The sequence below is a fragment of the Pezoporus flaviventris genome, unplaced genomic scaffold (assembly GCF_033815535.1).
Source record: "Pezoporus flaviventris isolate CSIRO_AGI_PZ_B2104156 unplaced genomic scaffold, CSIRO_AGI_Pfla_v1 ptg000013l, whole genome shotgun sequence".
In the NCBI taxonomy this organism is placed as follows: Eukaryota; Metazoa; Chordata; class Aves; order Psittaciformes; family Psittacidae; genus Pezoporus; species Pezoporus flaviventris.
Window position 1 is genome coordinate 34,111,714 of NW_026892561.1, and position 18,479 is coordinate 34,130,192.

General features: G+C 41.9%; 2 protein-coding genes across 10 annotated transcripts in view; one reads left to right on the forward strand and one right to left on the reverse strand.

Moving 5' to 3' along the window:
- VEPH1 (ventricular zone expressed PH domain containing 1) overlaps positions 1-18,479 on the forward strand; it is a 96,978-nt gene that overhangs the window by 25,186 nt on the left and 53,313 nt on the right. For all 9 annotated transcript variants that reach the window (XR_009743204.1, XR_009743205.1, XR_009743206.1 and 6 more), the window contains 2 exons: positions 10,799-10,965; positions 12,516-12,725. Coding sequence is in view for 5 of the 9 variants with exons in the window: in XM_061452670.1 (XP_061308654.1) it covers positions 10,799-10,965; positions 12,516-12,725 (377 nt within the window). In the remaining 4 variants the exon portion in view is untranslated. The remainder of the gene's footprint in view (positions 1-10,798; positions 10,966-12,515; positions 12,726-18,479) is intronic.
- On the reverse strand, positions 1,168-6,316 carry PTX3 (pentraxin 3). Its single transcript, XM_061452675.1, has 3 exons — positions 5,885-6,316; positions 4,961-5,494; positions 1,168-1,907 (listed from the first exon to the last, which is right to left on the reverse strand). The coding sequence occupies exons 1-3, from the start codon at positions 6,030-6,032 to the stop codon at positions 1,294-1,296; spliced, it is 1,296 nt and encodes a 431-aa protein (XP_061308659.1). The 5' UTR covers positions 6,033-6,316; the 3' UTR covers positions 1,168-1,293.

Genomic DNA, 18,479 nt, shown 5'->3' on the forward strand with positions numbered 1-18,479 from the left:
CTGCTCTGTTCTCTACATACAAATCACCATCAAAATCTTGGCTCGCTGCATCTGCTTCTTAGCACTGTATCCAGCCCTATGTTTTTACTGGATTTTGAATAAGCTTGTAAATGTGAGAAAAGAAACCTGCTGCCACCAAATATTCATCAATCAGCCTTGTACAAACTTCCTGTTAGCACCAAACAAGTTGGTTACTTTGGGTATTAAAACGGAGCATGTCCTTCTCAGATGGCCAGCATTATGCAAAGGTTATCGACTGACTTTTTTTTATTTGGTCAAAACCAATCCTTTCTTCAGCCTCCAACGCACACATGCCAGTATGTCAAAGCATCTCTTCTGTACAAGTGACCATGTCCACATGGGAGAACTAGAGTGGCAGATCCTTGCACATGGCAGCGTTCACAAGAGGGATTGTTATCATGAAGGGTCTTTAAAGCTGTCTCTGGCTAATGCTTGGATTTCAGTCCTCCAGAGGTCTTTCCCTTTGTATGAGATGTTTATGTTTCTATTGGCAGCTAAAACTGCATGGTACAAAATATGGAAAAATTCCCAATTTGTACTTACTTAGTTTCAGAGTTTCAGTTCATAAGAACAATGGAAAGTTTTAGTATAATAAAGTACCTTTATTTACAGAACAACTTTACAAAAATAATTTCAATAAAATTATCAAAAAGTCAATTTACAATATAATACAGCTGCTTTTTCTCCAAATGTGGCATCAGATTAAGGTGGGGTATATCACTCTTATATGTTAGGTCAACCCGTGGCATAAATATTGTTTTAAACAATGAGCTAGATTTTTTACAGTCTACAAATTGCTAACAATGATTAATAAACACATTTTGTGGTTTATGTGGTTCTTCTGTACAATTCACATTAGTACTATAAGCCTCAGTGACTGGAGGAGCTTGGAAGGAGTTCATCCTTCTGTGAAGGCTGGTCAGCTAGATAGGTTTGCCTTGGCAGGTATGCCAGGGGCACTATTCAGCTCCGAAATGTCCACAGTGACACTTTTATACATCAGAAAACACCGTGCTAGAGAGACAGCAGTCATCTGTGCTCGGGAACAGCTTTTTCCAATGTCATGCCTTGATGTACTGTTTTTTCAGTGTTTTGCTGAAGCAGCAAGCAGAGATAAAATCCTGTATCTACAGTACCTCCTTTCAGAAACTTGCAATGCTAATCTTCCTTGGGAATTGGAGCAATGTGGGCTCCTACATGTTTACTTGCATGGACTGGTGTTCAACTATTCATAAAATACGTTTCCTGCTTCAGAAACTGCCTTGCCAGAATTTAAGAAATGTACTGGGCTCCTCCATATAGCAAAACTTCTGTGACTCCCCACCCGATAATGTTGCCCCTCATACTGCATGCATCTTCTCCGCTTTGTGCTGCTATCTCTTTTGCACTGAGCATTCTGTCCCACATGTTAAAGCCAGTTAATTTTCCAGAGAAAGCTAAAGCTTCATCAAATCCACCTCCAACACAGCAGCCATTCTTTTCTTGACCGATCTGAAAAATCCCTCCGTTTGGAATGGTATGAGCATCAGCAATGTCCAAGGCAGTGGCTGTAAGCTCTCCGTTCAGCCACAGGGATGCAGATCCATTCTCTGAGCTCCAGGTGGCACAGAGATGGATCCATTTCCCAGGAACAACTACGTTTTTGACAACTAACTTGTGCTGGTCACCACCGACAACGAGCACTGCAGACTCCTGGCTGAGATAAAGTTGGATTTCGTATGGGTTTAACTTGGTTCCGTATGAGAAGATGATAGTTTTGTTCAAAGCCTCAGTCACCTTGATCCAGATGCAAGCAGTAAAGGAGCGAAGGGTCATTCCAGCAGTTGGGTGAACACTTCCAAATATTTTTTTTGAACGCATGGGGAATAGAATTGCTGTTTCACACCCTGAAAAGTTAGAAAGATTGTTAGGTAAATAAAAAATAGTCTATTTGTACACATGCAGTTAGGACCCTTGACATATGCCCACTTCAGGGCTTTTCGAAGGGGGCTGAGAGCTCAGCTTATCCAGCAGCATGTAGGGATCCTAAAGGATGCTTTGAAGAAACTGTCAGGTCTAACACTATAGCAATAGGTCTAGGGGTTAATCAGGCTGCAGAAACAAGGCTTAGCTCTTCCTTCATTGCAACAGTAGCGTCTTCTACATAGGTTGTGCAAAGGTTCATTTACATTTAATGCTGCCTGTCTGCCCTGGTGCTTGCGTGGGGAAGTTGTGATACCCTGAGGGTCTGTGTGAGGCAGGTGCCTTCTGCTCTGACATACCTCTTAGGAGAGCTGCTCTTTTGCTGGATCACCTAGAGAAATTAGCACTTTATATTGGGTAATTATCTTCGATAGGTCTCTCTGATTCATTTAGGTCATGGTTTAGCCTCTGTATTATTTTTTGGTACAGAGTGATAAAAACAGCATTGTAGTGTGGGGATGGGTTCAGTAGTCTATCAAACAGCAGGTTTAGTAACTGTGTCATTCCTGGGACAGCAGCGTGAAACTGCTGATGCAGCTGGAGAAGCAGGGTCAGATTTGAGAAACGGAGCACTGGGTAGTTGTGGCTTGAGCAGCAACCACAGCTGTGTCCTGTGGATGTCCCATGGTTAACTGGGCAGCAGAGGGGAAGAGGACACAGGCTACTGAAGAGCAGGCACAGGGAACATCTAGCAGAAGCATGCTGAGATGTGTGCTTATTATAATGACTCCCATTCCTGGGTCTGCCTTTAGGGCTGTTGGTTGGTGATTTTTGTATGCACTGGTTAAGCACAGGAAATGTAGGAAATGACTGATATTCTTAAAATAGTTCAGCTCTCAGCTCCAACTAATCAACATGTGGATAATAGAAATTAGTTAAAAGCACTAAGAAAAATTAATTAAACGGAAAAGTAATGGATGGTTACTAAACCCAAGCCATTTTTGGTATTCTGTGTACTATTCCCTAGCTGTATAGTCTATGCATATACAGTCTAGGTGATGGGGTGGGGGTTGAAAGCAGCCCCCTGCTACAATTAGGCTGGTCTGTTTCTTATTTAAACAAGCTAGAAGATCTAAAATGTCTAAAATGTGTGTGGAAATTTCTGCTTCAGTGAATGAAGGACTCTTTGTGTCCTTCAGGATTGTGCTGCTGTGTTATTTTGCAGACTGTTTCCTTTAAATTTTGAGCAGATTTTATGTTTCTTCATTAGTTTTTTTGAGGAGGGGCATGGTCAGTGAGCAACTGTTGGATACTCCTTAAAATGCCACTTAAGAACACCACTGTGAAAAAGCTTTTAATTAACAAGCTTTCAGGCTTTATTATCAAGGCCTAAGTAAAATTAAAACCAGCCTCACTGAAGAACAAAAAGTGTGATTAGAAAATCTCTCAAGAGTGTGGCTGGCAGTAATTCAAGATGTGAGAAATTAAAGTCAGTTGCTAAAAATTCCCTTGAAAAAAAAATTCCAGAGAGACGCTCTGGAAGTATTTAAAATATATCCTTTAAATTAAAAACTATGAACATTTTATATAAAACCATGTGGGAACCAATGAAAATAATCTGGATTTCCACTGATGAGACTGAGACTGTTAATGCTGATCAAATTTGTTACTCTCACCTAGCACTGAGTAACTGTTTGCAAGGCTGGCTGTGTTACAGGAGAGAGATAATGAGATCATGCTTTCTGGAAGGCAAGATGTGTTTGGGGAGGAAAGGAATACGGTCTAAGATCTACCCCCCAGTATTGCTGTAATGCAAACATTACTAAAGCCTTATGACAAATAAAGCAATAAAAGTAATTTACTTATAAAGCTGATTTCATGACCTACATGAATGTACAGATTCATATTAGATTGTTAAACACATTGACGTAAACTAATGTTATGTTGAGTATATATTGTAAGTGGCTTGTGTAAGTTGTTGCCTTTGCTTTAGCAGTTACAAGAAGCATCCTCCTTGCTCATCCATGTAGAAGCTCACGCTGGTGGTGCTGCTAAGGGTTGGTGATGAGGTTAGTGTAACCCCACCAACTTCCTATTTGCATATGCAATGTGGGATCCTGCGAGTGTGAATTTCTGTGGGGTTTTTAAGCTGCAGTAACGTACATTTGTGGAAAATACAGTCATTAAGGACATGTTAAAATTTGTCAGAGTGAGAGCTGTCTGACAGGTAGAGTCAGGTAGCAATTTTACACTCACATTTTGAATAGATGGGGACTGCTCTGCCATACCCAAGTTGCTGTAGCTGCTTTTTGGGTGTACTGTTACACTGCACAGAAAAAACAACATGAAATTTCAGATATGAGCTCATCTTTCTATGGCCGCCTTGCCTGCTGACTAATGCAAGCATTTTGGAAGAAGAAACAAAAACCAAACAATACCACAGTGTTACTAATTTTTCCATGCTTGAGGAAATGTTCTGTCCTGACAGTTGCATGCAGCAAATGTGCCCTCCCTGCTGCGGGAAGTGTGCTTAGCTGGTTGACATCAGCAGTGTGTCTTCAGATCTCACTCTGCTCTTGGGCATTTGGAGTTGGTGAGGAGATAATGTTTAGTTTAGGAAGAAGAAGGAGTGGGTACATGCATGAAGAGAACAGGAGAGCTCAATTACTACTGCATATGTGAAGGAGTTACCAGCTTGGAAGGTAAAAGGTGAAAGAATATAATTTGTATGTTTAAAATATATTTCTTGCTCTCTGGAAACCATTTTGGTCTGGAACAGCCTGCGAGAGGTGGGAGCCTTCCTTGATTAAACCCTTCTTTGATCCCACATTTGAAAATCTCAGCACCTCTTTTTAAAGAACAGATAATAGGTTTTCTCCATATGTGTGCAGACTGCCCAAAGCTGCTGTGCTGTTCGTAAGATCGCTTTGGAATCAAAAGCAGAGGAAGATGTGTAAGAAGGGTGTTTATAGGATATACGTTCCAACAGGGCCACGAAAGAGAGCTCTCTGGTAAAGCATAGCACATGTGGACTTACCTCCTGGCAGTAAGTGCTGAGCTACCCATTTCTGTGATGCTTTCAGTTCAGTCCTGGTTTGCTGTAGCTCTTTCCACAGGGAGTTCAAAATGGGATCGTCTCCTCTGGTAGGACTGAATTTATCCTGATGAAAAGCTGTTTCTTGAGCCTCCAGCTCACACCTCCTCAGCCAAGAGCTCTCCAGCTGGCCGAGCCTGCTGGACACATTGTGGCTGAGCAGCAGAATGTGCTCGAGAAGCTTTCCTTGCTCAGACTCATGAAGCCTCTTGGCTTCTCCAGCTGGATCACTGTTACTCACAAGCGCCTGCTCTACCTGTGACACAATGTGGGAGGTGACTTTCTCAACTGTTGTGTCCAAGGTACCCGCGAGGTTGGTGGTGAGCTGGCTTAGCTCTGTTTTCAGGGTCTGCAGGTCCACCTTCAGGATCTCATCCATCGCCTGCAGCATCATATTCTCTTTCATCTGCGAGTTCTCAAGCATGATGAAGAGCTTGTCCCATTTGGTGTGCTCTCGCTGGCAGTCACATGAAACAGCTGGAATGGGAGATACAGATGTTGTACTTACATTTTTAAACAGGAGTATTTGACAAAATCTGGCTCCATGCAAGGCTTATGTGCTCCAGACTGTCAATGTATTTCCCTCTACATCAAAACAGAAAAGTAAAGGAGCATATATTATAGCAATTCTAAAACTAAGTATCATCGGCAGTCTTTTTCAGGCAGCCTAAAAAATAAAGAATATAAAGAAAATTCCAAGACACACCATCCAAGTGCTTTAGCATTTGCTGTCCATACCAATCTACTGGTACAAGCAGATGCTTCTTCCTTTGGGGAAAAAATGTTTGTAACAATAACTGCTACAAGAGCTAGGTAACAAATAATGCAATTCTGCACTTAACACAAATTTAGTTTAGATCTACTTACTTTCCTCAGTACCAAGAACTGGACCTTCAATTTCATTATCCAAGTTCACATACATGAGATCATAATCATCATCTTCATCCAGAACAGAAACAGAAGCCCTGAAAACACAGAACAGGGTAAGCAGAGGAAGTATTTCTTGGGGCAGCATTCTCTAGCTGCTTCCTGAAAATAGCTGTGCTGTATGGAGCTTGAGTCCAAGTCAGACTTCAGCAGAGACAAGACTGCGAGTGAGATGCAGTGAGCCCCTAGCAAACGCTCCGAGCGCCTCGGCTTGAATGAATGAGCAGTGCTAGTGCCAGTGTTGTAATAAGAGCACTTCTCACTGTTGATTTTGGCTGAGAGGAAAAGGGGGCGTGCAGCTTGCTCAATTCCAGCCTTTCAGGTTTGCACTGGGGGGAGATGTACTGGCTCGCAGAGGGGAAGAAACGGGGAATGCTGCTCTTGTTAACTACCTCTTCCCCTCCGAGAACAGATTGCTGTAATGTTCAGCAATGCGAGGGTGAGTGTGGGGGGTGGAATCACTCAGAGTTTGCTGCCTACAAGCACTGGCTGCATTGGTTATGTTCTTCTGTGCTATTTGTGAAAAGGAAAGTGTTCTCCTCAAACTCGTTTTGTAGTTGGTATGCACCAGCACTCTGGAGGAAATCTGTAAAAAAATAAACATACCTGGTGTTGTTTTGGATACACGTGTATGGTTTAACTAAATATTGTAGCTTTTTTTTTTTTGATAGTTATGTATAGAAACTTCTATTACGTACTAACAGTTTACTCTTTAAGAAGTGAAGGAGAACTCGTAAAGACAGCTTGTTAGCACTTTGCTTTTCTAGTCCTAATTACCAATAACAACATCCTAACTATGTGGATGATACATCACTACTAGTATTTGTTTGGGGTATGTGTAGATTAGCAGCTGCATGATTAGAGTTGTTTCTGTTAACTCTGACAAAAACCCCTGAAACCAAGGCACTCCTGAATTAGACATTAGTCTAGTGCTAAGCATTATTGGTACTGGTGTTAATTTGTTGTAAATTCTGGAAATCTTTTTATTTCCATGGGCCATTAATTATTTCAGAGATGCATTGCTTAGGTAAGATTAGGTGTAACATTGTACAAATTATATATGGGCTATGAAATAGAGAATAGCAAAAAAAAGTAAATAATCCCACACAATTCCATCCAACTTGCAGTCTGTGTTGCCTTTCCATTTGAGTCTCAGGGCTTGCCCTTTATCGCTGTACACACAATGTGTGAAGAGGGCCATGTGCTTCTTTTCTTGCTCATTCTGCCTGTGATATCCAGGCCACAAGCGGGTGGTATGGCTGCATGAAGCAGCAGAGATGGCGTGTGTGGCCTCAATCATTGCCCGTCCTGCAGTGGGGCCAAGAGGCGCTTTGCAGGTGTCACCTTTTGCTGAGAAGGCAGGTAGGGCCAGAGCTGCCTGCTCCCCAGCCCCTCCAGGCTTGCTCCATACAGCCTGGAGCAGCACACTGCTATGGTGGCTGCAGAAGGCTGCTGAGAGTCTGATAATGTTGTACCAGATGCCTCCTAGCACACAGCTTTGCTTCTGCAAACCTGAGCTACCCACACATTGGACGGTGAGCCACGGTACCATGCTATTCCTGCATGCCACACCATCGCAGTTTTGCCCTATGTGTGTATGGAATTTCTGCCATTGTGGTGCCTCCAGCTGGTCTCCTGCGAACACAAATAATAAATAAGAATGTCAACACAATATGTTACAAACCTCAAGTGTTTGATAAAGCAGAGGTGAATGTTTTTGAGGATGTATGTGCCCAACTTGAGTCCTTCTGGGGAAAAAAATAGTCTTAGTGCTTGGGCTTTTATCTTTGAATACTCAATTTGGAGTGAATATCAAACCACCACTGTATAGCTCCTCCTGCCCATGCTATCTGTTTGCAGAGTGGTTTTTACAAGCACTCTGTGCTGCTGGGCTGGGCAGAGCAAAGGCAGAGCTGAAGGCAACATTTGCAATTCATATGTGCAGAGGGAGTATGGCCAAAGCACCCCCAGAGCACGGTCCTGGGGCAGCCGGGGGGCACTGGCACCATTGCAGCATGCAGTTGTGCTTGCTTCTGCCATATGTGCTTCCTCCCTGCCTGACTTGCAGCCATCAAATGTCCCCAACTGTACATTAGTTTCTGCCTGAATTGCATAATTCCCAGTGTGTGGTCTGCTTGGAAAGTCTGAGAAAATCTAATCTTGAAAGTACTGGGGGTGAGGAAGGAAAAGGGAAAGGAGGTAATTAAGGAGTTGACTATAATGTTTTTCCATTCTCAGACAACAAGCATACTTTTCAAGCTCTCAGTTTAGACAGATGAAGCAAGATTGGAAAAAAGTGAATTACTTGGGAACAGGCTCAATATTGTTTCTGACTGCACAAGCTCTGAGATCAAAAGGTTGGTGAGCTGCATGTGCGTAAACCCCTTAGAAACTGAAAAGGTGTGACAAACAGATGGCAAGAGGTACTGGGAGCCAACTTGAAACATGAAAATACAAGAAAATAGTGAATTGGGTTGTGCTTCCTGACCTTTCTTAAGTTATATGAAGAACAGATACAAACTGTGGTATCTGCCTGTTTACAGGTTCGTGCATTTAAATTTAAATTCAATTCAGGTTATTCAATTAAAGGCAATTCCATGTCAGTGAGGTCACTTAAATGTCACTCCAAAGTGATGGAGTTGCTTCTAAATTGCCTTTGCTGTTCATTTCTCTTGGTTAGTGAATATAAACCCAGGAATGTTTGCTGCCCCAATTTGCGTTTGTGTGGAGTATTTTTGTTCAGAGAAGTTTCATGGATGCTATCTGTCATGTTGTGTCATGTAAAATTGCATCAGTCCTCTAATACATCCAAGACTTCAAATGCTTGTTTTCTCAGATTGAATAATCAGTCTCACTTTCCAGATACCTTCTGATCTGTGACATCCCAGTTTAGGCAACAGCATGTCTCAGGTTAGTGTCTTGTTAGAGAGTCTTTTCTTGTTTAAAGCTGCTAGGGTTTGTTACTCTCGGCTGAATTCTTTTCCTCTACACTTTGTTCAGCTCAGATGAATTTTGCCTGTCCAGGAACATGGGAATTTCATCTTTTGCAATTGTTACTATTGCTAAAATTCCACTGGAGATTGAGGAGTGTGTTCCAGATGGGCAGACAATTTCCAGTGGAAACTAAACGTGTGCAAGTGCAAAGGAAGGACTTATTTCTGTACACACTAAATTAGCTGGAGAAGAAAATTTTTAGTGTATTCAGTTACATAAGCTTTCAATTTCAAACTCAGGTATGAGTCTAGAAAAGTTCAAGTAAATACATCCTCTCATCGTTGTAGTTCTAATGTTGGATGAATTGGTGCTTTACAGGATTCCCATGGTACGGTAGTGACACCTGTGAAAACGGTAACACTTTTTTATACAGATTGACTTGTAACACCAGGAAGAGATTTACACAAAGAATGTGGCTAGAAAATGGCCAGAACTGAACAGTTTGCTAATCTGTTTAGGTAATTCATCAGCAAATCTCTTTCCTTTGCAACTGGCTTTTGTGCTTTATTTGTAGAACAGAATAAGACAGAAATTCACCATGTCCATGGGACTGTAGGTGGGATCTGAACCTTGCCTTTAGTGCTGAATCAGCTGTGTGGAAGGCTCAGAGTTGCCTTCAAAGAGAAGCCAATGATTCTTCAAGCAGCAAAAATGCTTCAGGATAGAATGCAGAAATGTGGCTGCCTGAATAGTGTGGAGGCACTCCTCCGAAGCTTAAGGACCCCTTAGGGATCATTACAAGCTCTTTGACTAAAAGTTGTCTGAACCTGTAATGAATTATAAGTTAATTACTTGCCTCAGAGGTGATGGGTGATATTGCAATACCTAACAGTGTCTTGGGGTTCATTTTCTGTATCTGGTAACAGCACAATGTAGTCCAGTCTGAGCCCCTATATCTTTTTTTCTACCATCCATGAAGTGACCTGCTTATCTTCCAAAATCATAAAATTTAAATGGGAGAAAAAGCAGCAGGATCTTCCAAAATTGTAAGATTTAAATGGGAGAAAAAGCATCAGGCCAGAGAGCTAATTCCTATTGGAAACCAAATCCAAAGAGACCTTAAGGACTTTCGAAAGTTCACAGAAAAGGAGCCATACTGCATTGCAACAGGCAGATGTTTTCCATATGTTGCTCAAGTGAAACTTAAATATATGGAGGCAGGCATGTACAGCAATGTGAAGTTATATATTTCGGTATGAGCCTGGGCTTCAATTTGAGTTATGCACAGACATCTTAAGAAAATGTGTGACAGAGGGTTTTGCATATCTTTGTCTGCAGTTGACTCTCTCTGGCTCCTTTCTGTTCCTGGAAATGGCACCCTTAACTATTTACGTTCAAATTTACTGTCATGCCTATTTAGTTCTCTTAATAGCTGACTATTCTTTCCACATGCTGCTTATTTAATTTGAAAGCCCAGATCTCAACAAAGGAGAAATATGGCTTTTATGTGTTTTCTACATTCTTTTTTCTCTTTTTTTTTTTTGTTAATTTAAATTGCACTTAGTTTAGTCTAGAACTCAACAGAATATCATCCAAATCTGAAAGCTCCTCAAGCAGCCTTCTCATCATATCATACTGGAGAATGGAAATTCTAATTTATAGGATTTTATTTTCTTTTCTTCTTTTTTTTTTAACACATGTTGTTACACATGCAATGATTCATTCATTTTTGGTTATTTATTGAGCTTCTTGGCCCAGTGTATGTTTTTCTACTGTGAGTTCTGTGTGTTCCTGGTTTTGTACTGATGGTTCTTTTAAAACTGGTATCTGCAGGTGTGTGCTAGTTTTCCAGGGAGCTCTTCAGGTGTAGGGAATTGACTTGCTATCAAGTCACTGGCCTCTCATTTGTTCTGTTCTCAGGGAACTCGATGCTGCTGCGTGTCCTGCCTGCTCTGTACGAGAAGCAACCGCAGCCGATAAACCTCCATCTGAGGGAGCTAGTGGCACTGATGGCTCAGCTGGGTCAAGCTGAACAACATCATCTCCTCAGGCTCCTCCAGACCGTGGCTAGGAAAAAGGAACTTGGGGTAAAGCTGTGTTTGGAATATCTTATTGCTAAACACTGCAACTCCTTTTGGAGGAGTTTGTTTCAGATGACTGGGCAAGGTCTGTCTGCTAGCTGCTCTCCAAACAGTGAGGAGTCCTATAACATGCATGATAGTGCTTTCCTACGTTAATTCTCCTTGAATTCTTTAATTCCATTCCACATTCTCCATCTAATCGTAAAGAATATAACAATGACTCTGCTGGACCAAAAAAATGTATGTGTTAAACCAGAACTGTTTTCATCTTTTTTAGCTTTTTCTCTTTCAGCTGAGCATGAATTCCCATGACTATGTTTTTGTTAGACTGTATGAACTGTACTAAATTGCATATCAAGGAAAATTAAAATGAGCTAGGAACTGATAAGAAGTAAGATGGAGAATAATTATCTAAGGCAAAATATATCCTGCTTTCAAAACTGCATGTCATTAACAGCACCCAGCGCATTAGAACAAGGCACAAAATTACCTGCTTTGTGAATTTATGAAATTCATAACAGCCTTGGAAAAGAAGAATCAATAGTAGTTAGTATCTAGATAGTCAAGGAAACTTTATTGTAATACACAGTCCCAGAGGAAATACAGCTCCTTTCAGAAGTGAGGGATTTGTCAGCTGGAGGGGTCTGGGGTGTATCTCTGACAATTGCAGGGCTCCATACTGAAGCTGACACATCTGAAGTAGTTTTGTAGTCTATTATTATCATTTATTACTACTAACAATTTATTCAGCCACCCACCTGAGGTATTTTGCCTGAGTGATAGGTATCAACTTGCTAAAACCGATCATCCTCAAAAAAATGATGGAAGAATGGGTCAGTTTATGCCCCATTTCTGTGTTGAAACATCTTTTACACGGATGACATAGTTTCACTGAATCAGAGGAGCATGAGTGTACGTATGTGTTTAACTGAAAGATAATTATTCAATAAATAGTTGTACATACCACGTCCTGTTTGTGAGACAATTTTAAAGACTTGAAAACTGTGCTGTTACAAGGAAGGACAACTGGCCTACAGCATTTTTTGTATTCAATGAGGACCTTTCCTCAAATTTTTACCTCTGTTCCAGCTATTAACCTTGTCACGTTTAGTTTCCAGTGGAAACCAAAAATTCCAGCTAGTGCTTTAATTTTCTGTATCACTGGAGAAGGCCAAGTCTCACGTTGTTTTAATCAATAAAGTATAGGTTTGGCCCAGAGCAAGGGAAATATTTGGGGAGGTTAGGTTTTGTTTTGTTTGGCGTTTTTTTTATTTTTTTTTTTTAGTCTTTATTAACAACGGGGTATTTCCTTACTTATATATGCATAACTGCACTATTTCAAGGCTACAGTTACCCTTATTCCATATGTTGAGCTGAACTTTGATTGACCTCAGCAATAGCTCTGTGCAAAGGTCAGCAAGGGTGGAAAACTATTTTACTAAATCAAAGTCTAGTGTTTATTTTTACCACTCTGATGTACGGTACTTCTTTTGGTTATATGTGTTCACAGCTACAAAATATGTTCACAACTTGTTTCTCTCTGATTCTTTTAATAGGTGCTGAAAGAGTGTATACCGTTTCTATTTAGACACTTGAGAGACCTTAACCATAGTGACATTATTCTAAACATACTTACAGAAATATCCAACTATGAGCCAACAGCCTTAGCCGCTTTTCTTCCGATGCTGGAAGAAATTGGTGAGAGTTTTCCATGTTTGATTGGGCAAACAGCAAAGATCTTTGGAGCTGTTGGACATACTGATGAGGTAAGGTCAAAACCAAAAGAAGTTGAGTAGTTTTGGATTGGATTGTTTGGGGTAGTTTGTGTGTGGCTTTTTGTTTGGCTGTTTTTTTCTTCTCTATCATGTGTTCTGTACATTGAAGTATTCCTTTCTTCACGAGTAACCTACCAGAACATATTCTTGATCATAAGACCATGAGTGGTTTAGACTATAGTACTATCAGTATGGCTAGGAGAGGAGGTAGCACAAAAATCTGACGTGGTATTTATTATGACTAAGACTGTCCTTCTGCCTTCTAACCAAGGAACAATCAGGTAGGGCTGATATAGGGGTAAAGGGGCTCTGCAGAAACAGGGTTTAGATTAATGGGAAGGAACAAAACTTTCTGAAGAACGTAATGAGCATGAAAAAAAAAGATTACTTAAATTCTCATAACTGTAAAGATAAGTATCTAAATTATTATTATTATTATTATTTACTGTGTATCTCTGTGCATGTGTATATTCTGTTTATATGAACTTTCTTTTTATGGAATAGTTAAACCTCCCATTTGATAAAAGCACATGATTGTCATTATTCCAGAGGCTTAGCTAAGCTAGGTTGCAGTGTTACCTACCTGTGAAATTAAAGGCAGAGAAAAGGAAAAAAGTCTTTTGCACACCCTTTGTATGATATTATATTTTAGATGCACTGAACCTTCAGAAATGTTGTAATTGTGCAGTGAGATATGAACTTCCTTGTATAGTGTAATCCAGATATTTTGGCTTTGTAGGCACAGTTAATTGGATACTTCTGACAAGCGTCTTTATAATGAAAACACTCCATGGTAATACTGGGCTTAAGCTTTGTCACAGGAAAATCTTGGTTTGAGATGTAACCCAATGGGAACGTGATGCCTAAAATGGATTTATAGTGACTAACTCCTAAAGAATTATGAGAATTTCATGGCAGTGTAATGAATTTGCACTAAAGTTAGTAGCTTTGAACTTTAGTCATAGCTGTGCGGTCTGGATGCAGGAGCTATGCTCACCCAATCCAGGTGCCATGAACAGACCCAAACACACTGTGCATGCAGAAACCACCAGGCAGCTCTCAGGTCCCAGAGCTCTCTGCCCTCCCCATAATACCAGCTCTGACAAGCAGCCCAAAGAACCCTGTGTACCCAGCAGCAAGGGATGCTACTCATTGTCATGGTTTAAGCCCAGTTGGTAACTCAGAACCACACAGCCACTCGCTCACTCCCCGCCTTCTTCTACCCCTGCTCCTGAAGGGATGGGGAGGAGAATCAAAGAATGTAATTCCCACAGGTTGAGATAAGAACAGTTCAGGAACTAAGGTATAACACAAACCACTGCTGCTACTGCCAATAATAAAAATAAGGGAAATAACAAGGGAAGAGAATATAAAACTAAAAGGGGAAAAGGAAAAGAAAACAATAAACACAAGTGATGCACAATACAATTGCTCGCCATCTGCTGACTGATATGTAGCCTGACCTCAGCAGTGATCTGGGCCTTCCAGGTAACTCCCCCCAGTTTATATACTGGGCATGATGTGCTGTGGTATGGAATACCCCTTTGGCTAGTTTAGGTCAGGTGTCCTGTCTGTGCTTCCTCCTGGCTTCTTGTGCCCCTCCTCACTTTCAAAGCGTGAGACTGAAAAGTCCTTGGTTGGGGCAAACATTACTTAGCAACAACTAAAACATTGGTGTATTACCAGTGTTGTTCTCAGACTAAGAACAAAACCACAGTACTGCACAAGCTACGAAGATGGAGAAAAATGACTGTTACAGCTGAACCCAGGACACTCATGAAGATCTGATATTAGCCCTGTCCTGCTGGGACTGGGAAATGCCTTAGACCCCAACAAGACCTGTCTTATCCTCCTGCTTTCCCGAGCTCTTAAAAATACAGCCTGGAGGAGATTACCACCATGAGCTTGTAAACTGCCTGATTGCTCAAGACCTTGGGTATCCTGAGAATACTAAACTCCTTAAACTTATTTATGGCACATCATGGCCTTTAATGAGATTTTATTTTCATTCCCAGGTATGAGCTTATGTTCCTTTCACCACTGTTACTAGACATTTTCCTTCCACCTCAAATCATGGTTCTCTAAAGGCAAAAAAAAATATTCTGCTGAACTCAAAGAGTTTCTGTTAAGTAATTCAAATGTTTATGGATATGGCAAAACTCAATTATATAGCAGAAAATGAATGGTATGCAATAAATCTAACCAATTGCTGAAGTGTGGCACTGGTGCCTGCCATGCAGTAACCTGGATAATTTATTTCAGCAAAGAGCTGAATCCCGCAGTTTCCATGTCCTTTCAGTGATCCTTGAGGCAAAATTTGCACTAAGTCAACTGGAGTTTGTCAGCAAAAAGGCTGTTGGTTTTGCATTTCTGAATCAGACTTTTTGGTTGTCCTTCCTTTGACTCCACTGGAGGCCAGTTTGGAGGGAGGAGGGGGGAGAAGTAGCATCATTTTGCTCTGCAGGGGAAAATCCTCCATATATTCATCTTCTGCCTTTAGGGTGACAGTTCATCTATTTACTTGTTTAGATACAGATAATAATGTGCTCTCGTCAATGACAGTGATCATTGGAGAATCTCCAGAGAGACTTTTGCCTCCAGAAAGTAGTTTCTTTTGGCCCCTAACCAAAGTCAGTCTCTTAAATCTTGGAGTGGATGTTATTGGAGGGGTCAAGCTCTATGCCCCTGTACAGCAGCTTGCCAGCAGCTGTCATGCATTCAGGCAACAGCTTTGCTCAATGATGAAGGATCAGTGATGCAATTTGAAGCATATTTTCGACATGCTGGAGGGAAGGGACCTTGACACGTTTGAGAGATGGACCAACACAAACCTCATGTAGTTCAACAAAGCGAAGCGCAACATCCTGCACCTGGGTTGGGGCAATCCCAGGCACAGCTACAGGTTGGGCAGAGAAGAGATTCAGAGCAGCCCTGAAGAGAAGGATCTGGGAGTGTTGGTTGATGAGAAACTGAACATGAGCCAGCTTCAGTGTGTGCTCGCAGCCGAGATAGCCAACCGTATCCTGGGCTGCATCAAAAGGAGAGTGACCAGCAGGTCGAAGGAGGTCATCCTGCCCCTCTACTCTGCTCTCATGAGATCTCACCTGGAGTATTGTGTGCAGTTCTGGTGTCCTCAACATAAAAAGGACATGGAGCTGTTGGAACAAGTCCAGAGGAGGGCCACGAGGATGATCAGGGGACTGGAGCACCTCCTGTATGAAGACAGGCTGAGGAAGTTGGGGCTGTTCAGCCTGGAGAAGAGAAGGCTGCGTGGAGACCTCATAGCAGCCTTCCAGTATCTGGAAGTTACAGTCCCTCTTCATTAGGGACTGTAGTAATAGGACAAGGGGTAACGGGTTAAAACTTAAACAGGAGAGGTTTAAGTTAGATCTAAGGAAGAAATTCCTTACTGTGAGAGTGGTGAGGCACTGGCGGATTTGCCTAAGGAAGTTGTGAATCCTCTATGCCTTGCAGTGTTCAAGCCTAGGTTGGACAGGGCTTTGACCTGTCTTTATCCTTCTAGTGGAAGGTGTCCCTGGCCATGGCAGGGGAGCCTGATGGGAGGCAAGGAGAAGCTGTGTGGGGCAAGAGCAGAGGGTTGGGGCAGCTCCTCTTCTCTCCTGTTCCCTGGCACAGATGGATGTCATGCAAGTCTTATTTCACTTCTTGCAATAGGGCAAAACCTTTCTCTGTTAGCACTTAGTTTTGAGAATATATTGGTTGGACAATGGGTGTCTGATCATTGTGGATGCAGCACAGGAAGGCACTGTACTTGCTGTTTCTACTGATCTTGAGCTTTATACTCATTTAAAACAAAATTTATCTTGTAAGAATCAAACCAGATTTGGTTTGGCTTTGTAAATCTTATTTCTGTTGCAAGGGGATGGGGAGGAGAAGCCAAAATCACATTGGAGTCTGTGAGCCAAATGATGTGTGCTGTTCTCTCCTTGTTTACTTACATCACCCAAGCAAAATTTACTTTTATAAGGACTGCAGGTGACCACATTTAATTCTGCATTTACTACTTAAGAGTCAACGTCTAGAAGCTTTGCAGCTTAGAGCTATCTAATCCTCAAATGAGCACAGCTGGGATCAGAATTTAAGGATTTAATTCAGAGTCTGTATTTTAGTGTGTCAAACCAGCTCTTCCCAGGCTCTTCTCAGGACCCTCTGAGGGTCCTTTTCTGCTGTGTTTTGCTACTTCAAAGGGACTGGACTTATTTTGCTTTTGTTGTTATTGTTTTATATTAATACCAAGACTAAGCAAGGACCTAACTGGGCATGCATTCCATATATTGTGGAAATTATGGACTACAGTAATGTTTACGACGAAATTATTTGCAGAACATTTTCTCCTTATATTTTTTAATTGTCGGTTTGTGCAGATACCCACACCTACTGTTACACACGCAGCCTGGGCAAGCCTGCATTGCATAATTAATTTTCAATCTCTTGTGTAAGTGTCGAGTAACTGGCATTGTCGTGTGTCATATCTTATTTTAATAAGAAGCTGCAAGCTGCTGACATAGCATCTGACTGCATTCCAGCCTGCTCTGCTGCCACAAGCACTGCGTGTTTCTGGAGATGGCATGCTTTTCATTTGTTTATAGTAGGTTCAGTTTTAGTGACATCCAGGAGACCTTTCACTCAATATGAAAAGCAACATGTAAAGGTTGGCAGAAGCGAACTTTCCATGAATATCTCCTCTCCTTTCCATTTTGCTGAATAATTCTGAGTTATGAAAGATCTTCCCTGATTGAAATGTCTAACGATTACCAGTGCTCCAGTGGCTGGATTTTGTTTCTGCAACCACGTTTGAACTCTGTCAGTCCATGAGACTACTGACATCCGTGTCCGGCTGGCACATCTCTGTCACCGGACACAGATTACATACCCTGTGGAACATCACCACTGAACCTTCTCTGGAGGTTGTCCCCTGTTTCCTGTCCTGTCTCCTTTGTTCTGGGCAGAGGAGCCAGGATAGCAGAAAGAGGCTGTGCCTCCAGCTAGGGAGTACATTTTGGTGAGAAAACAAAGGCAAGCTTTCCAGGTGAGGAGACGCCCAAGCACAGTATACAGGAGCTTTGGGGTAGCCTGAGGAGCAGGAGGTCTCAGGCACTGCCTGCAGTCTGCTGGCGCCCCAGCACTGCCTGCGAGGAATCGGGCAGCCACTTCTGCCAGCACGACTGCTCTTTGCTGGAAGACCTGGTGTCTCCTGCCTTTCCTTGGCGGGGGAGCAGTGTGTCTGTATTGCTGGTGTTCTCCAAGGGTTTGGATGTGCTTCCTGCACTGCCACACTGCCAGTTCAGTAATTTCCTCTGACATAAATGGTACAGAAAGAACCTTAAAATATGCTTGGGTGATGGCTGGGAGTTGCATGCTGGAGCCAAGGCAAGTCACTGTTTTGGGTGCAAAAGTTATGATAGTGTTGCTGGGGGTGTGTGTTAAAGTTTCCCATTTTCTCCTTATGGAATGCTTGTGTTTCATGGGGCTTTTGCCTCTTTGTGTTGTGGGATGTGCTTTGCTGCTCCACATCACCTGAATGTTTTCACATAGCAAGTTCTCCCTTCACAGACATTATAATTGATGATCTTTCTCTCACCTTCTATTTGTGAGTTTTGTCTCTTTGCCCTAAGAATTTTTATTTCATTTTATTTTATTTAGCCCAGGAGAACTTGAGTGCTTTGTGGCCTGCAGTTTTGCGGTGGAGGGTATATGAGGAGCTATTAGTGGGATATTCATTGG

Excerpts from the sequence above, each read along its gene's own strand:
- PTX3 (XM_061452675.1), bottom strand. The coding sequence starts at position 6,032 with ATGCTGCCCCAAGAAATACTTCCTCTGCTTACCCTGTTCTGTGTTTTC. Across the intron at positions 5,495-5,884 it reads AGTTCTTGGTACTGAGGAAA|CTGTTTCATGTGACTGCCAG; the intron begins GTAAGTAGATCT and ends CTCCCATTCCAG. Across the intron at positions 1,908-4,960 it reads TCAGCACTTACTGCCAGGAG|GGTGTGAAACAGCAATTCTA; the intron begins GTAAGTCCACAT and ends CTAACTTTTCAG.